This window comes from Sparus aurata, chromosome 11 (assembly GCF_900880675.1).
Source record: "Sparus aurata chromosome 11, fSpaAur1.1, whole genome shotgun sequence".
NCBI lineage: Eukaryota > Metazoa > Chordata > Actinopteri > Spariformes > Sparidae > Sparus > Sparus aurata.
Window position 1 is genome coordinate 24,135,006 of NC_044197.1, and position 20,430 is coordinate 24,155,435.

A 20,430-nucleotide genomic window follows, 5' to 3' on the forward strand; every position below is an offset into this window, starting at 1 on the left:
TCTAAAATATTGATGACCAGTAGTTCTGTTTGCCTCTGTCTGCCTCTGCATGGAAACCATGTATGTGAGGAGATCACAGAGGGGGGGGGAAAAAAGCTCCAATCAGCAGGCGCAAACAAAGACAGCTGTTGGCTGTCAGAGGAGGGAGACAGCTTCTGTCTCCCGCTTGTGTTTACATTGCTGCTTAAACGATGTTCATTCTTCTTTACCCATCTTGGCATTTATTCATCTTTACGGCGGAGATCAGGGGTTCACAAACATCAACAGCCCTGTAAGATGAGCTCAAGTGGCTCTTCATTAACACTGCATATCTGATTTTAACTATATAAGGGTGGATATTGCTGATCCAAGATCTGCTTAGGCTTTGTCTCTGTTTTTTTCTTGGACCTTCAGTAGCTGGACACTTTTATCCTTTACTTAAGCAATGTGTACCAACTTCACACCAATCCAACTGGACCCCCGACATCCTGAAACACAGCCAGAGGCGATCAGGATAATTGTGCAGCTCCGTCACCAGCAGGTGAAACTCCCCCTTGCTCTTGACTTGTTTTCATGATTGAATGAACCCAGTGTTTTCTTTTTCTCCAGCTCAAGAAGTGAGAACAACAGAATCATCTTCACTCCTGTATATTTTCAGTGCGCAAGGTTATTGTGCAGATGATTTTTTAACATTCACTATAAAAAAAACATATACTCAGTGTGCAAAGGCATTTACTCAGGTTGGGTGGAGGCGGGTCATATATAGTTGGCCTATAAACGCCGGTAATTTATTGTTTATTATATCTATTAACAACATATTTTTTTATTTTGTAAAATCTAAATAATGAATGTAAGATATTATATGTGAATTCTTTTATGTTTGAGTTTGTAATCAATCAGATAATGACTCACTGTGATTGGCGACGTTATTTGCGAGTTCCCTCTCTTTTACAGTCAGTCTTTCTGTTATACACTGAGAAGTGATCTCTGAGTGAGTGTGCATATTTTCATATCATGTTTTCAATTTCATGTGTGCGACTGCTAAGTGGTTTAAAAGGGTGTATGGAAAATTCAAGCCTTACAGAATAATAGAGCCCCACATAAAATGAAAATACACCGTTTGCCCCCTCCAGCCCAAATGTCAAACTTCGTAAATGGTTTTTGGGACAATAAGTATATTAAAAGGTCAACCTTGCACTAATTTGGAGTCGTATTTGTGAATACCTACAAAACGCAAATGTGTAGAATTTTGTCATAAAATGTGTTATAATTCTATTATTCTAAAATAACCGAGCGGCAGAAGTACCTCCTGGAGTAGCAGTGGACAGCTGTGCAACACGAGTTCCCTGCAGGAGAACATGAGACTTATTACATGTGTTTCCTGTGAGACTGGTGAAGAGAAGGTCTTATCATTAAAATACTAAGTGTGTGTATTTCAAAGGTTCTTGGTGTCAGGAAAATCCTTTATTTGCAGAGGGTTTTTTTTTTTTTTAAACCTATGCATGTTCTTATCTTCCGGTCACACACAGCAGCCTCGGTGTGTCCAGATCCCTCCGCTCGACTAAAATCTGTGACCAATTGTTTGGATTGGACTGAAGAGAAGATTTTTCTTGAAATATCTTGTGACAGTATCTCAGAGAGGACAACAATGGTGTTGTGACAGAAAAAATAAAATAGGAAAGAAATGTGTTACAAAGTATTTGGGACCTTTAAGGCAAGTGCTTACTTGCCTGTAATGCCCAAGTGGGTGCATCTATTCACTTCTATATTTCAGCAATTCCATTTGCTTTTCATGCCATAATCCATCTTCTTTTTTGTTGAGAGAACTAATTTAAGCCATATCTACTACACAGCACATGACAGAAACAGGGCCATGGACAGGGGCTCAATTCCCACTGGGGCTTCCATTCAAAAATGCAGCATCATCTAAACAGTATTAACATTATTTTATTGCCCATAAATGTTATTGCCCGAGCACTACTCATTTCTATAATTCTCTCTATATTGCTCTGTTTATCATTCTTCATTTTTATCTTGCTTAACTTCACCATCTCCTCCTCCATCTTATCTCTGAGCTCTGCAAATAAGCCTGAAAGCTGCAGCTTTACTGCATGCAGATCCCCTGCTGCTGCTTTCCACACATCGGAGGCAGAGTGTGTGCTCTGTAAAGCCCGAGGCTGTATAGATACAGCTCTGTAGCAGTACTGAGGACGGTTACTGACCAGGGCTGTTACTGACCAGCTGAATGTGAAGCAACACCTCCTGATGTATTCAGTGAGGAGGAAAATTAAACAAAATGCTGCAGCTTCCCTCCAGCGTGTATAAACCATAAAACTGTTGCAGTTTTTCATAATGTAGGTTTATATATTTGCCTACAGTTTTATTAAAACATTACCTTCCTCTCTATCTACTGCTTCACTTTTTTTTCAGACTAACATTTTGTAGCTAGAAACACACTGCAGTTATTTTGATAAATAAGGTGCAATTTGTAGAATATGGCCGGAATCGGAAGGTGGCTCCAAAAACAGCCGACAGCTGCTGCTCTTTGCAAGCCATCCTTTGCCGCAGCTAGATACTGTAAGCTTATTAGCTCATGGCTATTATGGACATGGAGGCAATGGCCTAGAGTTTGTCTGGATCGAGACCTCAGATAACCACGGGGGACGGGCCCAAAATCATCTGGATTTGGCCACCTGATGTGAGAGTCAACACTGCTAGACACAGAACAATACAATACAATACAAGGACTGAACACAGCTGTCAAAAGAAAACTGAGCCAGTTACGCTTGTCTTAGTTTGGTGAAAGGGGGAAACTTAAATTCAGCAGATGAACAGTTGTATTTTTCCTGTTCATTAAAGAAAATAGATTTTTTTTATAGATAGATTTAGTTTCCTTTTTGAACATTTTAAACAGATTTTTCCACAGATTGAGTGTGCGGATGCTTTTTTTCTGTTCTAGCTTGATATTTTACAGCTCCAGCACCTCAGTCTGACGCTGCGTGAACGGTGCTTTTTAAACTCTGTCCGTATCTCGCAAATTGCTCCTTTAAAACCCTGTTATCTGTATTGTTTCTGCACTCACAATATGAGCCAGTGTTCGTGGAAAGCTTTAACAGTCCACACATTCTGGTGTATAAAAGCCTTAATGGAGCTCTTATCAGTTCTTATGCGGTATTAAAGCCACAATGGGGCCCCCATCAATACTTGGCTGTGGTTAATTTGCGCTGTAACTTTTTGTGTTCACACTTAATAACAGCTTTGATCGGGGATTATTTCTGCATTACACAGGTTCAGACGGTCAGCAGTTTGGTTTTTTTCACAGCGTGCAGCGATGAGTCAGAAGATGTGATAATAACCGCAACAGCACCCTCACAACACCACTGTGTTTACTGCCCGACACAAAATCAATGAATGCTGTCTAATCGAGGAATCATTAAAGCCTCCTCGCCAGCGCCTGACCTTGTAGCTCTACCCAGGTGTGTGTGTTTTGTGTGCGCGAGTGGATGCGCGCTCGCATTGCTCTTGATTAATCTAGCCTGCATGCATGCTTAATCATGTTTCTGTTTTCTCTGTGTTTGTGAGGAAGGGGACAGCTTTTGTTTTTCTTTTTTTGTTCTTCAAGCTCTCACAAATAAAGAAAGAGGACTCTGGTTGCCGTGGTAACAGGATGAAACACCTGACCTCTGACCTCAGTGTGTGCAGTTTGACTTTGCACTTCACACTGACATCTTGAGTGATGAACTGCGATCGCTCATGATTTCAGTAACTACAGCAGAGTAACTGCTAATCTGCTGGGTCAAGATTTTTATTAGGATCCGCACCAGAAATAAGTCCATTCTTTACCATTATCAGAAGAAAGCAGTGCTCTCTTTTTGAGCCTACATTTGAATTATTTTCTTTTTTTCCACTATAAAAGCTCTTTGCAATAATGGAAATCTAAAGAGGTGTTATTCATTACTGAGTAATGAGAAATCCTCAGTATCTTGCTCTCACACTCACTGGATAAGAGACATCCATTTTTATCCTTTCTGTCGTAACGTTTAAAAGATCTGGAAAGCAGACAGGTAGGATGGTTGCTCGCTGCAGAAAGGATTAGGGCTTTCTCTTGTTCTCGTTGAGACTAGACACTGGAATGACCTCAATTAGCGATGCTTTGCCGTGTTCAGCAAACTTAACATCATGAATATATCCTTCTATCGTGTTATGTAGTCCCTCTGCTGCAGCACCCGGCTCCGCAAGACTGGTGTTATATGATTCTTACTGTAAAGTTTGTCTGACCTAGCAACAGTAACTAAGGGGTGCATGACTTTTAGTCAATTGGGGCTTCCTGAAGGCTGATGGCTTCCATGTAACCACAGCAATCCCTGTTGTTATGTGTTATTATCCCCCCCCCCCAGTTTCCTGTCTACACATCCACTGTCCAATAAAGACAAAATGTCCAACAAGAATGAGCTCAGAACAACAAAAACACGGTGAATTGTGTTCACACTACAACGCTCGGATCGTTGAGTCATAGGCTAAAAAGTATACATTCAGTCTGCAGTGCAGTATTTTCAGCAGGAGAAAAGTTCTCCAGCTATGAGAGCGTAATCGATCAACGTCAAATACACAGAGGCATGAGCGAACTGAGCCCTCATCTGAAGTGTGAATATCAATCAGAATATGACACATAAAAGGCTCATTTGCAGTCCAAAGGCACAAAAAGGGATTTTTCACACTTTAGACTGAATCATCTTACATAATGGGTTTTGATTTAAATTCATAAGTGAAGAATGGAGAGCGAGGAGAGCGACAGGACATCAAAATCTAAACGGATGAATGCACACGACAGTTATATAAAGTTTTAAAGTGGAAGGTAAACAAGAAAATTACTGATCAAGTTGACCTTTGACCTCCCAGTCTTGCTACTTCATTAGAAAACATTAGTCCACTGGCCTTTCATAAGACTCTACAAATTAAGGTAAGCTAGTTTGATGAAGTATTCGACCTTCGCGGTATTGAAGCTCTGTTTCTTTCTGCCTTGAGAAATAAACAGACAAGAGAAACCATCAGCTCTTATCTGAGAGTCGCAGGACTGAGGTCGAGGTTGGCAGCGTGACTCTGCACTCCGTCAGGCCTGCTGAGTGGCTCTTTGTGAGGACTTCTACACAGAAACACACACTCACACACTTGAGTCTGTTTTGAATGTCCCTACAACATCCTAACACGCTGTTTACCACACGCCAATAAATGAGACTGGCAGCTCTGAAGCATTCCAAAAGGTAACATGTGACGGTGTTTCCTCCGTGTTTGTACGAATAAATCACAGTCACCAAATCAGGGCGTGCAATAGTTGACGCTGTAAACACAAGAAGAGCTGCCCCAGAAAATACCACTCTGTGTCTCGTAGTCTACTTATAGAAGAAAAAAATTGGGTGAAGGACAAAAAGTTTCCACTGCAGGCAACTTTCACGTCTCCAAGTGAACCTCAGAATTATCAAGTCCAGCCAGAAATCACCAACACTGGCAGGATAAAAGCTGGCCATTGTCCTTTCAGCTGCAGCCAGCTTCCCTTCAATTATGGATGATTCAGCTCCCTCCGTCCGTCCCTCCCTCGTTCTCTACTCTCTCTTCTCTCTTCTCCATTCTCCTGATCCCTCATTCTCCTTTCTCTCAGTCCTGGCCGTTACTGCCCCTCCGAACACCTTCAGCGCCAGCGTCTCTTTCTCCATTTGTCATGCATGAAATCTTTTAATGGAGTTAACCAATGGGAGAATAATGGAGCGGCCAGATGGGGATCCATCTAATCCCTCATGATTCTGTATATGTTTAAAATAGAAATAAAAGGCGAGGAGGGCTGATTGAGATATTACTTCTCTGCTCTGTCTCATTGTTGGCCTTCGAGGTCACAGGTTCGGCGGTTTAACCTGTTCAGCCTGAACCTGTTGTTCAACCTTATCAAAAGCAACTAAAGTCTATCAATTCTGATCCTTTTTCACAAGGTTAAAATGATATTACCTGTGACATCTGACCAACAAACACTTATCTGCATGTGACATGAGAGAGTGTCAGCGACAAAATCAGCTTGATTTAACTGTTACCAATTAGAACCGACCTATTCAACTGGCAGCCCATGGGCCAAATATGGCCCTTTAACAACCTCATTCCGGCCTTTTGATTAGTGTCTTAGTAGGACAATCAGAACATTTATAGTTTATTTCTGTTGCTGAGCAAAAAATACTCTAATTTCATTAAAAAGTTCTAACCCAGGCCGTTTAAGCAGCGGGACGTTGCAAGAATCAAACAGACAAACAGACTTCAGGACATGAAGTGTTTCTTTTACAATTGTGAAGATTAATTTAAAAAGCAGAGAACAAAAATTTAGAAAAAAAAAAACAAATACAATTTTAAAAAGTGCATTGTTTTTTACATCATGTATGAGCATCACAGGTCATATATAAGGTATTGTTCCGGCCTAGTTAGTGTCCTAACTGGCTGCACGCCCTGTTTCTATTTTCTTCCTGTTGCTCCTGTTGAAATTATGACATGACCAAGGAACGGCTGAATCATGAAGTTGAAATGAGGAGTTATTGATATAATACCATCTGCTTTTACTATAAAAACCTAACAAGGAGGCCAGCTGGCCGGAGGGCGATCGCCAAGTAGCTGAAAGTTTCTGGTAAAAAAAAACATTTGTAGCAAATGTGTCATTTAACATTTGCATTACAGTAAATGCTTATTAGTCACCTTTCACATCAGGAGGTGAAGGGGATGGTGGTGGCGTTTATTACAAGCCAACAAGGCTGCTAAACAGCTGACCGCAGTTCCACTCACACAACTGGATATTTTTAGGCACACCTGCAGACCTTTCCAGACGTTTTTGTGTCGTCAAAACTGGCTATTTTCTCCATCCCTGATCGTGGTAACAGGTATTTTAAACCAAACCATGGTGTTTTCTTAACCATAACTACTTGTTTTTTTTTTAAATCTTAACCAGTGCATAAGCACAGTGTTGTGACAAGAGAGAAACAGAAATTCAACCTAAACAAACAAAAGAAAAAGTCAGTTTCAAATTATCTGTGGTTTTGCAGAAACTTACTTAGCTGACATTTATTCTGGAGTTTGGGTTGAAGCTTTTAAGATTTCATTTCTACCATAATAACAGCAGTTTTCTAAATCATAACCAGCTGCAGCTGTTCCCTCAGTGCTGTCTGCACACAGTGAAGATAATTGCAGATATCACAGAAACAAATCTTTTTTTCTATGTCCTAATTAGCCTGAATTCATTAAGATGAAAAGAAACTATTCACCGTGCAGAGTTTTGGTTTCATGTGCTCAGGTTTTAACCTTTTGTTCTGCTGCATTCACTTGCTATCTGTTTAAGCCTTGACAGAAGGTCTCTGACTGAAAGCTTGTTAATTAAATAAATGTTATTGCAGATTCGAGTGCATGGAGGCTTTTTTTTAATTCAGTTTTTCTCCATTTGCATTGCTGAGATTTTGAAATCACTGCCAAATGAGAATTATCCCAATCCCAATAACTGAGAACACTTTCACACGTGTACTTTAACAGCTTTAAGAACTCGAAGCAGTGTTTTACCTCTGGAGCTGCGATGTTGAGCGCAGGGTTGGCCAGTTCATACCTCTCCTGAGATTTCTCTCTGGCCAGACGAGCCGCCTCCTTCACCTCCTTAAACTGCTCTGCAAACTGCAGGAGGAGGGAGAGACGACACAGGAGTCACACTCAGACACCAAATCACTGTTTTAAATCTGTCTTTGGGACCTGTACAAGATAATACACGTTAATAAAAAAAAAAACGTTCAATGTAATTAGTATTTTTTATACATCAATGATAAAAACAGATTAAAAGATGTTTTCCAGTTAAACACCATTTCTAAGAACGGCAATATCTCAGACTCCTTCACAAATCGCGTGATTTTAGGATAACACATGAGGAGAAACTCTATCAACTTTGTGCACAAATTCTAAATCTTTGGTGCCTTGTTGTAAATTTGACATTAAATACAATACACGATGTTTCCTTTCTTTTAAAAAGTGTCAAAGGTGTTTAAAGCTCGTCCTGTCTAAATCTGTGTCTAAAGTCTCACCTTCCAGCAGCTGTTTGAACACACTGTTTCAACTGATTTCATCATTGACACCAAATCTATTTACAAATTCAGTAACAGTAACTTATATAAGCTGCTTATTTGAAGAAAAATCCACAGACTCCCTGTAAAAAATGGTGAAACTGTATAAACTTTGTAAACTTCTGTATATAACACATTCACATTTTCAACTATACAGTTGAAAGGTCCAGCATGTAAGATTTTGGGTCATTTATGGCTGATAATGGAATATAATATTCATAATTAAGTCCCGCATTCAGCTGTTGATTTGAACTGAAAGTGTATCCATCCAAACAAATCTGTTGTTGTAAAAACGTCTTTAATAATAATCTTAAAATAGAATAATAAATACTGGTCTGAGTATTGACATTCTGTAGCATTTTCTGACAGTGACAGAATCTGGCTAAAATCGGACCTTGATCGCTTCATCACCGTCCTCTCCTCTCCGGCTCACACAGACCCTCTTTCTCCCCAAACCATCCCATCCCTGTGTCATATCTAATAAATGAAAGAGTCACTGAAGTGTTTTTGTTTGGCTGTTGCAGAGGTGTATGTGTCTGTGTGTGTCTGTGTGTACCTGTTGCAGCTGCTGCTCAGTGGAGAAGCCCAGGCCGTAGACGGTGTTGGCCCGGCTGTCTGCCCACTGGCCAAACTTCTGGGAGGTTTTGGTGAAGGTCATGTTGGGGGTGATGGTGCTGTTGATGATGGCCTGACACCATGGAGGATAAGAAAACAGCAGATAAAATGATCTTTACATGAAACATCAGAAGTATGGAAATACAGGAGAAAAGCAGAGCGAGAACAGAGGGAGACATTACACATGTTGTCACACTGTGTATAAAGGATCAACACTAATATAAACCCGACATACAGAAAATTATTGTAATATTTAGCAAAAAAAATAAACATTTTGTTCTGGAGAGAAACTCGATTGTGCACTGGAACACATTGTTTCACTAGTGAGGTTTTCTTTTTAAAATTGCTTGTCAGATTATTTTCCAGCAGTATTCAGGCGCGTCTTCATAACCTGAATTTTTAAGTAAATAACATCTGCAGCCGCTGTTATGAAGGTGCATCTTGGTGGAGTTCTGCACCGGCATACACGCATTTATCAACTTACCGCTTAACGGGTTTCAAGGACAAAGAATTTACAATATTCAGAACCAATAAGAAGAACATTAATCATTTCTGTCACCTTTAAATGCCAAATTCCTTACAGCTCGTTGTTGTTCTTCATTTGTATGTACTGGACCAGCTGATTTTCATCCAATTATCAACAGATTCACTGTGGAATAGCTCATTACAGTGAACAAGCTGCTGTTTGCTGGAACTGCGCTGGTTTTCTTTATGCTTATTAGCAATAATAAATAACATGGCAACAAAGACCACATGATTGATTTTGATTTGTTTTCATCTCATGCACAGAGAGTTCCCAGCCCTTCATGGGTTTACAGCAGGGATAGACCAATTATCTGCCTGTCCGATTATCAGGGTCGATATTCACCATTTTTCCAATTATCTGTACCTGTGATTTTTTTCTGTCACATTGATGATTAAATAAACTATTTGAAAATCCTCTCACACAATGCCCCAATAAAACACTATCCTATTGGTCACACGTCACACTTAATAACCTACAAACAATCAAATAATATGAATCTATTGAATTAATGTAGAGGAATGGAAGGAAGCAGTGAAGTAAAGTAGTAAAATACCTGAAAATTATACTAAACCTAACCAGAGCAAAAGTACAGTGGTGTCACGAGACACATTTAAAAAATTAACCTAAAGAAAACGTTTAGTTGCAACACAAAAAAATGGAAAGTTTCCAAATATCAATTGTTTGCAGAAAAGTACATTTTCAACATTTAATCTTGCATCGTTCCCTTCTAAGGTTAATAAAATCTGCTTTAAAAAATAATTCCCCTCCTGAAGAATGACACAAGTTTTTAAGACTTACAGTTAAAAAACATAACGGAGGTCTCCTCGAGAACTGTGTGTGCAAATAAATACAAAATATGCAACAACCAGGCCAGAGACAGAGCTAAGTGAAAAAGCTTGTTGTGGTGTCGGATGGTCTATTCAGTAATACTCTCAAGAGGATGCTCTGCTGAGGCGCATTTGTTGCCAAATGTAGATTTCTTTGGTCTCCAAAATCCTCAATTCTCAGGGCGCTTTATTGGCACAATTGTCTGATAACTACAAAGTGCAGTTTTTTCCCTGAGTTTCATTTCGGTGCTAACAAGATCTGCTGTTGGCGTCGGGACTCCCGGGTGCTTTACCATTGTTGTGAATGCTGCTTTTCCAAGGTAGTTGTGTTATAAATATTCTGCTGACAATGTGCGCCTCTGACTAATGCAATCCCCACCCATGACAGCCACGACAAAATAGAAAACAGATTTATTCCCTCGATTTGAAGAATCTCAGGATGGGAGTGCACAGAGTGGGCTGAATAAAATTCAGACTGGAGGAAGTGATACTACACAAAATGGAGTCACCAATGTAAGACTAATAACATTTGTGGAAAAATACTATCAACTCACAGCAGCAAGGTTCAATGTGTTACTGCTGAAGTTCAACAAAGGTTTAATAGATTTTTCGAGCAGTCCCACTGTACCTCGTACGGCTTTATTTGACAGAAATACAATAATTCATTTTTAAAAATCTAATTTGTCGTATAGATGACTCACTTTAGAATAAATAAATGCCAGAAAAGACTTCGGAAGAATATTGTTTACAAATAAATTGATTTCCATGTTTGTTTGTTTTTACATTTTTCCTCACCTTAGAGGAATTTCAGCAAAATTACTTGTTTTTTCCACCTTGGCCTGAAAATGATACCAGATGAAACGTGAAGAAATTCTGCAGCTACACTTCAGCAGCTCCTTGCTGACCCGTTTCTGACCCGTTTTTTACATTTCTGGTCCTTTGTCTCTGTGAACAACACAGTGTTCAAATCACTGCCTGATACACACAGTGTTTGTGTGCGATGTGAACATATGAAATAGCATTTGTGTGTCTGTGTGCAGTCATATGTGTGGTGCCCTCCTACCTTAGTGCCACCCACGCTGATGATGCGGTAGACGCTGCGGCTGGCATCGTAGAAGAAGGACACGGTGACGGCGTGTTTGCTGGCGGGCAGCCAGTTGCGTTTGGTGGCCGGGTCGATCTGGAAGACATGAGCTCTGGCGCTGAAGATGGGCTGCTCCCTTTTAAAACACACCACAGTAAAAGAGAACATATTAACTTAATTTCAGTGGTGATTTACAAAACGATACTGTGTATATTCAGGCAGGTGCTGTGCCTGAAAGCAAATTTATGTAGAAATTGGTATTTTGTGCAATCTGGCGCCCCACATTGCAACTAACGTTAGATTGAAAGGAACGCTGAAGTGACATAGTGCAGAAACAAGTGATGGGGGACCGAGTGGCTGAGACAGAAACACCAGTCACACTATTACAAGACACTATACTATCAACATGATTCTGAAGCTGTTGTTTTAAAAAAAAAAAAAGTTACATAATGTTGCTTTAAATGCACGGTATTCAAACAGAGGTACGGAATAAAACAAAATATGAAACCACCACACGAATGCACAAACACACACACCACACTTCATACCCTCATAATCCACACGGATCGTTTTTATGACTGCAGAATGGCTGTGTGGTTGCCATAACGGAAGTCTTCGGCTGATATTTGACATTGGATGGAAATGATAAAGTGTTGTGTTTATGACATTTATGAGTCATTTCCTTTGATATTTCAACATCAGCAAAGACAAATTAGTCATGTTTTTATTGCACTTTATTACAGATTTATTCAACGTGCCAACGACTTCCCAAACCTGTTTCTGGGTATACAGCATCAGTGTGGCATCAATTTTCTATTTCTGGACAAGCACAATTATTACATTCAGTTGTGTGTGGTTTTCCATTAGTTTGTGCTTTTATTGTCCCAGGAGCACCTGCTGACATTAGTGCAGTAGTAATCTCCGAGCTGATGACTTCTCTCTATAAAAATAACTTAATGTTCTTCTTTTAACTCCTTTGAGGTCACTTCTGTCTCTGTTCGGTAGTGAATAACAGAAATAATCTCAAAAAGGTGTCTGTGGTTTTAAGATTAAAATCTCCACAGTGTTGATTTACTTTAACACGAGAATAAACACCAGATTTAACATATAAAATACTGAGACCAGAAGAAATCACAACCTCATTTGTTTAAAGGCTTTTAATCATTTTGTAACAGTTGGTGTCACTTTCCAAGTTAATCTGTTTCCTGCTTGAACTCGTCACTCAGATCCATCAACAACAGTGAGGTGAAAAGTGCGGTCAGATATTACGCACAAGAATAAATCTGTCAGCGTGCGACGCTCCTCACCGAGCCAGTTTCTCTGGAAAAACTCACCTCAGGGAATGGAAAGATGAGCAAACAGTTTCGCTCAAAGTCTCATGAAAACTCAGTCTTCATTCTTATACACTGATCTACCTACCTGCAGCTGCATTGATGGTTAGGGCTGCATCTAACTATCAGTGTCATTAGCAATTAATCTGCAACACTTTTTCACCATTGATTGAGTTATTGTTTAGTCACAAAATGTGAAAAATGCTCTTCAGAATTTCCCAGAGCGCAAAGCCACACATCGTCCGATCAAAAGTCCAAAACCTAAAGGCTCTTCATTTACTGCTATAAATCCAAATGTTTAAGAAGCTGGAACAAGTGCAATTTTTTGACATTTTAACTTGAAAAAATGGGACTGGGACTCCAAATGTTAGCTTGCAGAATGAGAAGCCCTCAGTGTTGAGCTGGGAGATATGGCCTTCAAGTAATAATCACAATGTTTTTAGGCTGTATTGAGATACATGCTATGTCTCGATATTTTTAAAATCTCCTCTAATCTAATCCCCTCCCACTTCATAAACACTATGAGGAAAAATTAAATATCACAATCTTTGACATTGACATTTCAACAATATTGTTGGGATGACTATTAGTACTTCGACAAATAGTTCATAAATTCACTTTGCTGTAATGCAGCTTTTAAACCGAGGGAAGACAACACTCGTTCACATATTACAATATCCAAAATAAGATGATGTACAGGTATAGTCTTATATCACAGGAATTATTTATTATCGATATACTGCCCGATCCTTTTAAATGGTTTCTTTCGGATGGCATCTCTCAGGAAAAGCAATACTTTTCAGCTGATTATCTTTCATGTGCCGCTTTAAAAATGCATCCACCATTATCTTTTAGAGCACCAGTTTTACATGATAGGAAAGTGGAAATATCACACACACACAGTAAACTGATTAAAGCCAAAAGGCAGAAACATCTGTACCCATCATTAAAATCAACCGAATATCATTATCATTTCATTTTGTTCATCCGTTTGACTGCTAATCATTAACTTGTTTGGCATTTTGGGACCTCACTCTTCTACTAAATGTACAACGATGGGCGATAAAGCTATAAATAGAGACGAAAATACTCCCAATTTCCAATTGTGATTGTGTTTTTGAAGGACCTCGCGGTCACTGATGCGCTCCTGGTGTAATGAGGCTATTGGTGGATTTGCTAACCGCTAGCAGTCCAATTAGCCGTCCCGCTCTCTTTGAAGAACCATAGACTCGCTGTGGGGAGTAACAGAGGATCACAGGAGGAAGAGGGACTACGAGGGCACTTTGGCAAATTCATGCAACATTACACGGCTAATAGAGTTTGTATAATGTTAATGCATTCAATGAGCCATTCCCATCGCAAGTCAATTATACACTGACATTAATTAGGATAATGTGTGCTGTGAGGAGGCTCTGTTCTTTGTCTAAGCAAGAGAAATAATCATTAATATAGGTCAGCAACGGCTATATGAAGCATTGTTCCCACTGGATTTGGTTGGAATTACTTCACATTTGCATAGAAACAATAGTCACGATTGTTCCAACACAGATTACTGAAGCTGCAACTGACAATAGACAAATGCAGAGCAGCCAAGGGAGCAGATTCAGGTGCAGGAAGGAGCAGAGAGATAGAATAAATATCACTGACTGATGACACAAATATGGGTCTAAGTTACCTGAACCACATGCAGACTGGACAAAAATGCCACACATGAAGCGCAAACTACTAATATCTTAAATACCCTGATTTGGCTCTGAGGATTTGTTTTACAGGTTTTGTTCCAAATCAAATATTAAATTTTTTATTTCTCACAGAAGCTACAGAGGGACTGCTGCTTAGTTGCTGCCTCTGGGATTTGGAACTTTCCAGGAGAGTCAGTCGAGGACCGACCCTTTCCCCCCAAAAACCAATCATGTGCTTTACTACAGCTGAACAGGGAAAGATATTGCATTGCTGCGAGCACGCAGTTGACAGATTCACAACACTTTCAACCGATTTAGTGTGTTACAGTGATGGCGGCCGAGTGGCAAGTCCAGCCTATAAGGACTCCAGTAAAAGTAGGAGTTAACCTGTCACCATCTCTGCTGCTAACACTATGCCCAACAGACTACAGGAGGCATGTGACGGAAACAAGGCTGGTAACAGCTGCTGAATAGCATTTAACACACATCGAGAAGTGCTCAATTATAAAGGGCAACACTGAGCACTAGTTATTTTTCCACACTTGGAGCAGAGAAATGATGAAAAGTCATGTTGTCAAACAAAAGCAGCGTGCTACTGAATCAACAAAAGTAGGAAGTGTTACGAGCTGAGGGCCACAAGAGAAACATTTTAGTTAACTGGTCATCATATCAACACATTTAGACTCCCTCTCAGCACGTGTCCCACACAAACATAGTCCTTGTTCCACATTTGGTTTGTTGGGATCTGGTCACCGTACACGCAAGCTAGGAGCTAATTAGCTTAACTTACTGTGGCTTAGCATGGAAGCTACATTTCACTTGTATCCTACCGCACCTCACTGCAGCGGTGTCGGCCCAATTAGCTCAGTGCTGCCGACTGTTTCACAATGAAGTTACTTCTTCTAAGAAAGCTGTTTAAAGCCATGTGAGCTTCATTTTTTTTTTTTTTCTTACTGCAGACATTTTAACATTTTTAGCAGGAAATGTGTAAACAATCATGCTGCCTTCAATTGCATATAGAAGCTGCTGTTCCGTTACTTCCGATCTAAATGCGTCCCGCTGCGTTTGCTCTGGAAAACGTGGACGCCTGCAGCAACTGGATGTTTGTATGGCAAGTCTGTGAACTTCACAAGCACCCACAAGCAGCTGATTTAACAAACAAGAGCATTTATAAAGAGACAGGAGGAGTCAGCCAGAAAGACTTCTATCAAGCATGAATGGAAGTGGAAATGGCGACTAGAAAGTTGTTGTTACAGCATGTTTCACAACACAAACACTGCATTAGGTACACATTGATGTGAAGATTAAAGGTAATTGTTCACTACGTGTGCTCGCTCTGCTGATGTCAGCTGTGTGTATGTCGGAGGAGTCAGGCTTGGTGGATCTTGCCCGAGTTTTGTGACTGTTCAGAATTTCAAGCACAATTGAATGCAGCATAAGTTCCAGTGTGCCTTCACTGGGTATACTGGCTCTCTGTCGTGGCTAACTAGGGCACTAAAATGCAACGACACCATTAATATTTTTATTTACACATACTTTTCCCTCTACAAGCCGAAATGTTTGCCAAGAAAAAGAGAAGCAACTAGCACAACAACCACCAGCGAGGTGTTCAACACTGCCAGCAGTTCTTGTAAATGTTAACACTGCTGATTTATCAAAAAATACAGCCGTGTGTCCTCTTTCAGTAAATTTCAGGTGTCACAGCGGTTTGTTTGGTTTTCATCAGGCGTGTATTGGGTTCACACTTGAAACACCAACCATGATATTAAAACAATACACAACAGCTATACAAACGTTTGGCCTTAATGCTTTGGATGGCAACTTTGTAAATTTTTCTTGACAAAAGAAAAATCTGGCCACTGTAGCACTGCTGTCAGTCACGTATAAGTAAAAAATTAGCAGGAAGTTAAAAAGTCAGAAAGTACTGAAGCTGGCATCATTTCACCAGACAAATGTAACGTTTTTTCCTTTGGTTTCCTTGGTGTCTAACCCAGTCATTTAATATTATTTCTACCTGCAACACAACAGAGGGGTGTAGTTTGTATTCATAAACCCGGAAATCAGTGAGCGTTTTTGCACATCAAGTTCCTTTGTTTCAAAGTCTATGATGTTTTTGAATTGATTTTCAGTTAAATCCCTGAAATAAGGCCCGTGGTTACTACAGGCTTAAGAAGTTTTGTTCAACGGCATAAAATACATTGTTAATTGTCCCACAATTCAATTATAAAGCGCTTAAGTGTCTGTTAAAAACAGTGATTGCTAACAGGTGGCTAAATAAGACTACAGAAGTAGTGAGGGACGTTAAACGTCATCACACTGAACACAGACTCATCTACTCACCAGCCTGTCGCTACAGGCCGACTCTAGTTGCAAATTATTCCAACATGTAAGTATCATAAACACCACAGATCATATTCGCATGGCAGCCATTTTTCTCTGATGTCATGCACACGCTGGGATAATGTTGTCCTGTTGTGCTCCAGGTTGTAAGTTGTATCAACGTAGGGAATTTGACAAATTGCCGTCGTTCCACCGTTTCCGAGTTGATCAGCAACTAGAATGTCTGGAAGGTTGTTAGCATCCAACCACATCCAGTTAACATTAACGGTACCATGACAACCATTGTGCTTGACTTCCAGACTTGAGCTAAATAAATGTGTCCAAAGAAGTGGTTGAATGCTAACATTAGTCAGTACAATTTTATATGGATTAGGCTTGATTAAGTTAAAGGGGACTGTTGGAACTTGGCGGAGCACTCCAAGTTTCTGAGTTTTTGCAAGACAACAACCAAACCTTGAAACAGAGAGGGCATCAGAAGGGCGCCGCGAATGTTCCTTTTAAACAATAATTTACCAACTTCAGCATTTATGGGCATGAGTTATCATCTCCATCACCTTTAACAGCTACTGTGCGGCTGCCCTTGAGCAAGGCCATTTTTGCAACAATTTATCAAGTGAGAATAAGAGAGTAAAGAGACTGAAATATAAATATGCTGATGGGAAAGCAACAAAGCCATTTATCTTAAAAGAAAGCTATTATAACAAAACGTTTCAGGGAGGACAGTTTGATTTGAGACACAAATGAAGCAAAGTAACTGCACTGTAAAGGTATTCAATTACACTCAATGACACTAATCATTTGGCTGCATAACTGATCAACAGGACTTTAAAGGCAATACGCCAATATGCAAAAAAAAATAAAATAAAATTAACTTCAAAGTAGAACAGCTTCTGTTGGGATTTCCTTTCTATCACATTCTCATCTTAATGAGAAATGATGACTGACTGCTCAGCTCCCAGCCGTCACAGCGGATCACACAGAAAATGAATGTCCCGTCATTCATTTGGCCCATCTCGATGTAGCCCTGTGAAAAGCCCGTCAAGTTAATCAGCTCAGACAGGAAGCATCACGTCGAGGTTTGATGATATGAGCAGATTAAAACTGGATTAAACCCCTCCTGAGGTGAGGGAGAGCAAACACGGCACAGCAGCTCGACAGTCACAGAAGCCTTGTCTAAACTGATGCAGTGCAGCAGAGAGGAGTACAGCCCGGTACGTCACGGTGTCTGCTGCATTAAACACACCTGATCCAATTAACGTGAAAGTGTGTAGCTCTTAATTAAATCTGGCGATACGAGAGTAAAACCCTGCACGATGAAAGAGAGAGTTCATTCATATCTGCGAACCCCATAGAGCGGCAGACAAGCAGCAGCGGAGGAAGTGTTCAGATCCTTTACTTAAGTAAAAGCCGAAGTACCACACTGTTAAAAATACTCAGAAAAAGTCCTGAATTGAAAATCCGCAAATGTTCTCAGAACAGGGAAAAAGAAGAAAATCTTTTTAAAAGCCAAACTCTTCACTGATAGCTGCTGAACTGAAAGCGTATGTACACGGGCTTGACGGTACGTCAGGGGTGTACATAACATCTTTTTCAAATCTCTTTGGGCTCTCGGGGCTTCTGGAGACTTGGATTGCACTGGACAAGCTGTGCAGAGAGATTTATTTTTTGGTTGTTGTTATAGAGTTTCAAACAAGTCCAAATGTACTTGTAGTTGTTTACGAGAAGGCTGCAACACAGTCAAGCTGTGAAGCCCCAGAAATGTTGTGTGGACTGCAAAACAACTCCACTTTTCATCAGCATTGGGGTCATTTTTGAGTGGACTTATCCTTTAAGATATAAGGATAAGATATGATAAGATAGAACTTAAATAATGTAGCAATACCACCATGTAATAACAAAAACTCATACAGTCTTAATATTGGATTCCTAAACACTACCATGTACACAGACTTATCATAATGGGTAGAAAATAATGCATCATGCTTTAATGAAATGTGTGTTTACTATAGCACATAAACATAATAGAGTCAAATGTGCTTAAATTCCCTCTCAGTTTAACTCAAGTACACCACTTGTAATGATACGCAGCTCACAGAGCGGTTACTTGTGTGCCGAGGGTAGCAACCTCCCACTGTGAGCCAGAGGCCTCGGTCCAGAGGGAAGGTCATCTGGGTCAATCACTGTTAATCTATTCCAGGTCAGATATACATCCGTCCATGCATCCATCCCCCTCCATCATACTGTAGCTACACACTCACTGCGACACATCCACGCATGAGTGGAGGGAGGGCCCTGTTCAGATTACAGCTCAGTAATTAAACAGGTCACAAACACGACAACATGATTATCAGGGTGGAGAATTCTATATTAATACAATATATAACTCGGGCATATATATAATAATGTCTTTGTATACTTGGTGTAAATGTAACTACAAGTTCATCTATTAAGGGAAATGTGCGACGTTTTTCATGATAACATAACCAAAAGGTAGAAGTTTGACATTACCATCACAAACGTCTCATGTGACTAAGTTTCCCCCCTTAGTGTGCACCAATGTTACACTGAAGTTAAAGCTGCAAGTAACTATTTTCATAATTTATCAAAATGCCAATTATTTTATCAGCACATCCATCAATCGTTTTAGTCTGTAATATTTACGTAAATAGGGAAAAATGTCCAAGTCGAGGATTATTTGTCTCACATCACAATAGACAAACAGGAGTTTCAGCACAGTCTTCTGCAGTGCGTTCCTTAAAGTGTGTAAGCTTTTATCTAACGAAAGCCAAATTAACAAGTGAAATGTAAGTACTTTGTCTTCCCAGACTTGAAAATTTGAGATGTTTTTTGAGACTTGCTCACTGTTGAAGCACAACCTGCTTTTTCAAATCAGGGTGAAAAGTCTGTCACAATTTCCATGAGGCTGAGGCGATGTCACAAGATCTACAACAACATTCTTGGACTGACAAATATCCACCATCTTGATTAAAAATGACTTACTAAAAATAAATAAAGAATTATCAAAATATTTTTCTCTTTCTCTTCAATGCTGAATGTTAAATAGGCTGCATTTATATAGCTCTTTGTAATTTAGTTCTTGTCTACGGAAAGCTCTACAACACACGTCACATTCACCCGTTCACATCCATACTCTGATGGCTCCCACACAAGGTGTCGACCTGCTAATCATGAGCCAAACAGCACGTTCTATTTTTATAGCAGCCCACGATATTTCTGTGGTCATCGATTCACACACACACTCACATGGCAATGGAACACTCATCAGCTTCTTGCTTGAGGACACTTCAACATGCAGCCGGAGGTTGAAGCAACAACCTCCTGATCTGCTCAGCTCTACCTCCTTAATCCACAGCCAGGTAAAACCAGATGAAACCAGAGCAGCAGTCAGAAGACTTCTTGTACTCAGTCATAGACACCAGCCACCTAAATCCGCCTGATTTTTTATTTCATTTTTAAATCAAGTACAAATTATAAAAGAAAGTGAGACAAAGGGTTCCTGGATCTTTCCCTTTAACTGGATCCACACCAAAGTTAATGGGGTAAAGTTTTGTGGGATTTCGGTTTTGTGGTTTTTGTGTAATCTCGCTGACAATCCAACCAAAAAACGGACAAACATCCACTAGAGGACACCGCTCGGAGTCAAATAGGTCTCGCGTGGCTCTCTACTTTTCGCTTCACCACGTCCAACTCTCGTTTAATTCCTGTCTCAATCTCCTCCCAGCTATTCTGTGGTCAGCGTCTCTGTGCCCGGGTGAGTTAGCATTATACAGATGTTTATATCTTCTCCCCAACTTTTCAAACTTCTTCCTTTTATCACGTGGTCATGTCTCGCTTCAACTATGGCAACACTGTCCCGATGACTACAGACAAAAAAAAAAAAAAAAGCAGAGTACAGACTG

The 20,430-nt window shown here is 40.0% G+C and overlaps 1 protein-coding gene across 3 annotated transcripts in view; it reads right to left on the minus strand.

Moving 5' to 3' along the window:
* Window positions 1-20,430, minus strand: part of homer3b (homer scaffold protein 3b) — a 60,245-nt gene that overhangs the window by 27,576 nt on the left and 12,239 nt on the right. For all 3 annotated transcript variants that reach the window (XM_030432161.1, XM_030432162.1, XM_030432160.1), the window contains 3 exons: window positions 11,137-11,293; window positions 8,662-8,793; window positions 7,558-7,665 (listed from right to left, as the gene is read on the minus strand). In XM_030432161.1, the coding sequence (XP_030288021.1) occupies window positions 7,558-7,665; window positions 8,662-8,793; window positions 11,137-11,293 (397 nt within the window). The remainder of the gene's footprint in view (window positions 1-7,557; window positions 7,666-8,661; window positions 8,794-11,136; window positions 11,294-20,430) is intronic.